Source organism: Euprymna scolopes, chromosome 6 (genome assembly GCF_053919585.1).
Source record: "Euprymna scolopes isolate OS-2025 chromosome 6, ASM5391958v1, whole genome shotgun sequence".
In the NCBI taxonomy this organism is placed as follows: Eukaryota; Metazoa; Mollusca; class Cephalopoda; order Sepiida; family Sepiolidae; genus Euprymna; species Euprymna scolopes.
The window spans coordinates 81,787,287-81,795,398 of NC_136487.1; the positions used below are offsets into that span (position 1 = coordinate 81,787,287).

The 8,112-nt window shown below is 29.7% G+C and overlaps 1 protein-coding gene across 1 annotated transcript in view; it reads left to right on the forward strand.

Annotated features, from left to right (window-relative positions):
• Nucleotides 1-7,461, forward strand: part of LOC145277720 (activating signal cointegrator 1 complex subunit 2-like) — an 84,012-nt gene extending 76,551 nt beyond the window's left edge. Inside the window, exons 15-17 of the mRNA XM_080129420.1 lie at nt 3,059-3,274; nt 6,836-6,923; nt 7,061-7,461. Of these exons, the coding sequence (XP_079985546.1) occupies nt 3,059-3,274; nt 6,836-6,923; nt 7,061-7,378 (622 nt within the window). The 3' untranslated portion in view covers nt 7,379-7,461. The remainder of the gene's footprint in view (nt 1-3,058; nt 3,275-6,835; nt 6,924-7,060) is intronic.
• Nucleotides 7,462-8,112: the final 651 nt, after the last annotated feature.

Genomic DNA, 8,112 nt, shown 5'->3' on the forward strand with positions numbered 1-8,112 from the left:
TAAATGGAGAGCATATACAGCGCCTGAAATTCAAAATGGTCACCCATCTTGTACTGACTAGGCTCAACGTTGCTAAAAAAATTCCCATACTCTCCCACTCCCACCATGTTTTGAGAGACCCTAGGGGATATGGAACCAACTACAATGGGCACAGCCAAAAAGTGGAAGATAAACCAAGTTGTTTTCTTTTAAAACAAATTAAGATCTATTAAAATCCATTATTCCTAAGCAACTTTTTCCAGAAAAAGCCTTAATTTTATATGGAAAACAGAATAATATAAAACTTTCTATTATTTTTAATAGAATTTTAAATTTAAAATTTTCCAAAACCACACCATTCATCATCATTTGTCTGGATCGCTAAAACATTAAAATATTTTTTAAAAGGTTTTTGAACAAATAATTTTTTTTTTTTTGTCTAAATAAGATTTAGGATGATTTGCTATCATATTATTAAAATATATAAGTACTTGAATTTAAAATAATTCCAACTTTTTATATCACTCTAGATTTGCGTAGCAAAATTTTAAAAAAAAAAAATTTAATGATAGTTTAAAATTAAGTATGGAGGCATGGAGGGGACTAAATAAAATATATTTAACCATGTATTTTTAACGTTTGATTTGACGATTAAGTGAAGGGTTTAATTCTTTTTTCATAAGCGAACCCCTGAAGTTAAGCAATGACGAGGCTGGGCAGTACCAGATAAGTGACCATTTTAGGAATGCTAGGCGTCATATGTGTTGAAAACAACTGTTGCATCTAGTATCCTGGTTGGACCACTACAGGTGAATAAACTAGAAATTGCCGAAGGAAATTATCATATTTTTAGCAAAATGCCCAGTTATTTATTGATTTTTTTTTTCTTTTTTGATATTGATTCTTCAAAGCATTTCATATTTAATGGTATATTAGCAATATTGGGCTCACTAAGAGAAAATTATTGATTTATTTTTCCAAGATTTATAAGTAGTGTTTTTGCAAAAATAATGAAAATATATAATTTTTTTTTTTTTTTTTTTTTGTTAATCTGAAAGATAATTAACATATTCAACAAATTTCACACGTCAAAACACAAAAGATGAAAAATAAGACACTTTCAAAATTTGGATTTTCAACCTTAAAATCTGATACGTGCACAGTTGTTTTTTTTTTTTTGTTCTTTGTTTTATCTCCAATCCTCCTCCCTCTCCACAATACAATATATTTTGCTCAGTTTCGACTAATTATTTCAAGCATATTTGTACCCACAAATAAAGAAGGGGGGGGGGATATATATATATATATATATATCGATTATGAAAAACAAAAGTACACCATTATAAAGTTCATTCTTCACTTAATAATTAGTGAAAATTACGTATTGATTAGATAATTATTTAATTTTTGGTAGATTTTTAAAGAGAGGTTCCATTAAAAAAAAAATACTTACTCCCTTTTTTTTTCTTTTTTTTTTTTACACGGTGGTCACCACTTATCAAGGCCCGGAAACCACTCAGGGATAAGGGTTGCGAAAATGTTTTGCTTGCAGAAACCTCAGAGGATTACAATTCAAGAAATAAGTTTTTATAGTAATATAGTGAAATTGTTTGAAAAATAATTTGTATCTAGGTTTCCTCGCAATAAACTAAAATGTCAAATTTTAAAAAAAATATATTATGAAATAAATCTACCAGAATGCATTTTGGTTTCATAAGTCAACCATTTTAATCTTGCAAATAGTTATAAAAGAAATGTCTTTTAGAATCTAAGGAATTTGAAAAGCCTTTAAACTGTTGAATAATAAATCATTAAAACTGGCTTTGGAAGCTTTTTATATACACTTATGTAAAAAAAAAATACAGATTAAAATTTTTTTAACCGATAGATTTAGTTTCATAACAATTTAGTTCAATTAATGATCTAGTTGATATCGGAATAATTAACTTAAAAAATCCTATTAAAAAATAAATCACACACACAGGCAAAAAAAGGAAAAAAAAAAAAAGTCTGACTATGCTGGGTAGGTACAATTAGTATCATTTAACAGAACCACCAAATAGACACACTTGTACAAAGACAGATCAGTTGGTGAATACAACTCAAATATTCATAATTTTTGTTTAAAATTTTTTTAAAGCATTAAAATCTTTTCAAACTGGTAACTACATCGCCAAGTATGGCATACTTCTTTCATTTTGGCCGTACCTAAACTATAAATACAGATGCAACATTCATTCATTCGAACTTGAATCCCCCACCACCATCATTCAAGTTCAACAACTCTTGAATCCAAAATCATGAGTACATTCCCTTGAAATATTTAAAAATTGAGTTATTTTGAAAAGGATCAATATTTATGCATTAAAATATTTTTGCAAACATTTTAATAAATTAGATACAAGATCATAAAATTGTGGGAGAGGGGGGGGGCATTGGTCTTTCTTTTTTTGCTAATCAATTCTTCCAAGCACTGTTTCTTTCATTCTTCATAATTTTACATCAGCAGTCACCATAAAATATCACGTTTACTCCAAAGACTAACATTCATAACGGACTCAATGTTCAATGGAATGTTGTTCAGTGTGCTAATCTGTCTTTTTTTTGTTGGTGACAAAACATTTTAAAGGAAACACAATAGTCAAAAAACAGTTTATTTTCATATGCGACTTATTTGCATAAAACAAAATTGAATACAAATTACAAGCCTTTTTAATATCAGTTCTGATTAAAGTAGCCATCGTCTTTAGCTACTTTATGAGAGAACAACCCTTGACTGACCAAAGATGACTACTTTACTCAAAACTGATACTTACGGTAACATAAAAAAAGCTTATAACTTTTTTTTAGTAAACAAGTCACAGATGAGTAGGTAAATGAAAAAGAAATTGTTTTCACTGATTTCACAACGGTAATTCATAATAATTTATTTCACCAATAGTAACGTTTACCTTTTTATTTTTGTTTAAAACTTTTTCGCCAGTGGTCTTGTTTCCATTTTTTTTCTTTTCAAAAGTAGCCAAGTGATTCCTTTCTTATTCGTCTACATAGAACAAAAATGTTATTTTTTGCCTTCCAGAAATCATGTGGAGGAAGTCCAAATAAACGACAAGGTTGAAATAGAAACACTTCGACCAACATACGAGATCTATGGTTCAATAGATGCAAACACTATCTACGATAAACATTTACTGGAATTAAACCTCTATGATGATGAATATGACGATACGTACGATGAGTTTGATACCAGTGCTGCAGGTGATGCTGATAATGCAGATGATCTCGTCAGTCGACGGTAAATGCCTTTTATTGTATATTAGCAAGCTGACTTGGTGTTGTCTGGGATTGAATGAAAAAAATATCTGTTAGAATATGTACAAAATTGATTCTTTTAATTAGAAATGAGAACTGGTGTGCACCTTGTCGCATTGACAAATTCTTTGACTATAGATGAGTTGTCCATTAATGAGCAAAATTTCAATTATTTTTATTTGTTTGTATATTATAGCCTTTATGAGCATCTCTCTATTTTAATGGCAGCATGACTTTTGAAAAAAGATTCTATTGATCTTACGTTCTGCAAAAGTTTGTTAAAGAATGATCAGCATATCGAATAGAAACATGATATGCATCATATATATACTAGTAGGTCTCCCAGCATTGCCCGGTTGTAAAATATATTTAAATATTTTAATTTATGCAGATTTCGTATTATAGAGTCAATACTCTATTGACTATTATATTGTACCTGATATATAGTAATGATTTTAAATGTTAAAAAAAAATTTAATTACTTGGGTTCCATCAGCTGGAATTGAAACCAGAACATTTAGCATTCTAGCCTTAGTCATTATTTAGTGCTCCAGCTTTAGTTGGTAGTATTTGAGCTATTGACGAGCCATAAACCATGAAAAATAGATAATTAGTGAAAGTTTGCTTTTCAAGGAATTACAAATTAATTAACCTTTATGAAGTTGCTCGCATATTCATTATTCAGTACATTAAGAAGTTTGTTTTGATAATTATTAAATAGAATAAGTGGCTTTTAATATCAAAGTCAGTGCAACAAAAAAAATTATAAGTGTATGTGTGTATATATACATATATATATACACACACATATGGTTTTATACACACACACACACACACACACACACACACACACATATGGTTATATACAAACACATATATATGGTTATATACATATATACACACACATATATATGGTTATATACATATATACACACACATATATATGGTTATATACATATATACACACACATATATATGGTTATATACATATATACACACACATATATATGGTTATATACATATATACACACACATATATATGGTTAGATACATACACACACATATATATATGGTTAGATACATACACACATATATATATGGTTAGATACATACACACACATATATATGGTTATATACATACACACACATATATATGGTTATATACATACACACACATATATGGTTATATACATACATACACACACATATATGGTTATATGCATACACACACATACATATATGGTTAAATACGTACACACATATGCATGTATGATTATATATGTACACACACATGCATGTATGATTATATATGTACACACGCATGGATGTAGGGTTATATACGTACACACCCACACATGCATGTATGGTTATATACGTACACACACACACATGCACGTACACACACACACACATGCACGTACACAGACACACACATGCACATACAGACACACACATGCACGTACACACACACACGTGTGTGTATATATATATACACACACACACACACACACACACACAAACATATATAAGACCATCACAGAGTATATCTTTAACAAAGCAAAACTTATCAAAATAAAAAAGTCTCAACACTGTTAAGGGGAGCAATTAAATATATTAAATAAAAGATGGGAAGTAAAATGGCTTAAAGAGGTTTCTTATTCACTTCTACTTTTCCTTATTGTTCTGATGATATAATAAAGTTATATATAACTTTTATTTTTCATCTTTTCTTTAATATATATATATATAAATATATATATATAATTTCTATCAAGAGTATCAATAGATACTTTTCTTAGATAACAGGGAGAATCTTAATACAATTCTGGATACTAGATATAACAAATACAGCATCATTATAGTGAATAAATATATGAAAACAAAATACATTAAAAAAAAAAAAATTTGTTTTAGATGTTCGTTAGAAAAGTTAAAGACTTTTCAGACCTTTTAAAGTCATAAGCATACTCCACAGTTTTTGTTTTTTGTTCTCATTATTCCCGATGTTAAACATATGGCGTTTTAAATATTAAATAAAAATAATGTATTAAAACCTTGTTTCAAACTTCAACAATTATTCTTAAAATACATCTTTAGAAGCATATGTGGTATTCCAAACTCTCTCTCTCATATATAATGTGCACATACTCTTTTACACAGATTATTCTGTGAAGCTTGTGATTAATCTGACAAAGTAATCCAATGTGTTATGAAACCCTGTTGTATTATAAATGTTTCAGTTGTAAAACATAAAATTCTCATTAATTTTGGAGAGTTTTTACATCATTTCAATTCTCTTATTAAAAAACCTCTTTAAAAATTTTGACAAGAAAACCTGTAGATCTTTGTTAACCTGTTGCCGAAATCTCTTCCAACTTAGTAACCCTTTAAAAACAAGGCTCACATAGGCTTGAAAATTCCTTGAATTTTGATTTTTGCCTTATTTCTATTACTACTTTGAAAAATCCTTGAAAATATGGAAAATGTTTTGAAAAATCCTTGGTAATATGGAAAATGTCTTGAAGAGGCCTTAAAAATATGGGAAAGGTCTTGAAAAGGCCTTGAAAATCATATTCTTTATGTCTAGTAAAAATTTTTGTTTAAATATTAAAAATAAAATCGAAATAAATACTATTAAATTATTTTTTAAGTATTAATAAAAATACCATTAAAATATTAAATATTGAAAATAAAATCAAAATACATTGTTCTGAAATTGCATTGTATTATTGTGAATACTAGAGTCACGTCCCTATAATACAACACTACCTGACATTTTCCATATAATAATATCAGGTAGTTTTGTGATAAAGGGACATAACTCTTGTATTCGCAATACTGGATATTCAAAATGTAAAAATAAAACAAATACAGCATAGACCAATCTACAATGGGGAAGTTAACACTTAATTGCACTTGATTGGCCAAATATAAGTGGGTCAGGGAATGTAAATATGATTGTCAACAGGCACGTTGTTGTGCATGTCAAAAGACATTTGTTTTCTGCAAAATAGGTAAAAATCACACAAAGCTGGCACTAAACATAAAACGAACAAAAGTTGTAAATAGTTGGTCAGTTTTGGCTGCGCATTAGAGAACTGTATGTAAATAACTGACCTTTAAAACTACTTCATGAAATAGAGATAAATGAATATGATTTTTCCTGTTGTGAATTAAGTGTTTTGGTTTATTATATCATTTTTGTTTTGAAAACTTTTTGTCTGGAAAAGGCCTTAAGAAACTTTAAAAAGTCCTTCAAAATGGACATTGAAAATGAAAAATTCTTCCTTTATCTATAAGAAAGAAAGACTATTTTTAGAATCGGATTTTTTCGATATTTTGATACTTATCGGATGAATTTCTGCATAAAACATATCTAGAACACTGTCAGATATATAAATTGCCTTTGTGTTAAAATAGATAAGTTAACATTGGAATTAAATTCTTTTCTTTTTTTTTTATTGAACTGTTGATATAAGAAATGTTTGAGAGTAGGTTGGTATGAATTTATAATGGTTAAGAATGTATTCTCTTTAATTGACAGACCATTCACTACGCCACGAGTTCTCGAAAATTTGTCTTCTCGAGATCAAAACAGAGCAGCTGGCAGTGGACGTGAAGAATCATCAGATGTAAGCATTATTCCTGATCTTTTCTTTTTGTTTGCTTTTCATCTTTTTCTTTCATTTGATTTGCTTTCTTCCTTTTCATTTTTTTCTCTCCCTCCCTTTTGTTTTCTTCTCATTAATTCATATTAACTTTGTTGCAGGATGAAGAGGAATCTGCCAAACATGCTGATCATTTCATAGAGGACCCGGCAAAACTACGAGAACTACGAGAGCAACGTTATCGATCTCAAAGAGGAGGTAACACTGGTTGGTCTGGGAAGAAGGTTATCCCGCAGCAAGATGAAAAACCTGTTCATGATGTTAAAGGTCGTGGAAAGGGCAAAGGGCAAACAGCTGAGGTACTCCACAACAGACAATGGAAAGAGAAGCACAAATCCAGCCGAGCCAACCACAACAGACGAACCCTTGCAGATCGAAAACGTAGTAAAGGCTTTGGTCTTCTTGCACCAATGAAGTGATACTTGATAGGACTTTATTGTTGGTGTTACAATCTTTTTTTTGATTGGGATTTGGGCTGGGATAATAAAAATTATGTTTTCAAGTTATCTCATTTTATTTCATTTACATGTTTATAATGCTAGTAAGGTGAGATTTTTTTTTTTATAAATATTGTATCAGTCTACTACACCAAAAAGCTTTCTGATTATACATCTATATATATAAAAGCGGAAATGTATGTATGTTTGTGTGTCTGCTAAAAACTTTCGACAGACACAACCAAAATTCACAAACTCTGTATCATATCGAAGCCCCATCCTTCGCTCGAAAAATATCAAAATATTGGCCTAAAACGTTCATTTTTTTCACCCCGAAATCGACAATTTTCGACAGGATGGGGGGGGGGTCAACAAAAAAGGTCTTCTCCTAACGACGAGTGGTTCTACGCATACGCCAGATGACATCATGACCTGATTTACTTTAAGTAGTTGAAAAACTGAACAAATTTCATGTACGTCGTGTTAGGTCAGTTGATTAGCGCGTTGGTTCATTATCAAAAGGTTTTGGGTCCGAATCGTGGTGTGAGATGTCATTTTTTTTTTTTTTTCAATTTTTTTTAAATTTAAATATTGAATCAGAGTTATTTAAGCTATTTTCACATAACGTTCGTTTTTGTTTTTTTTTTTTTACTTCGCTTATCCACCCCTGACCACATACCCAAAAACACCTGGGTACCCACCGATTTTTTAAAATT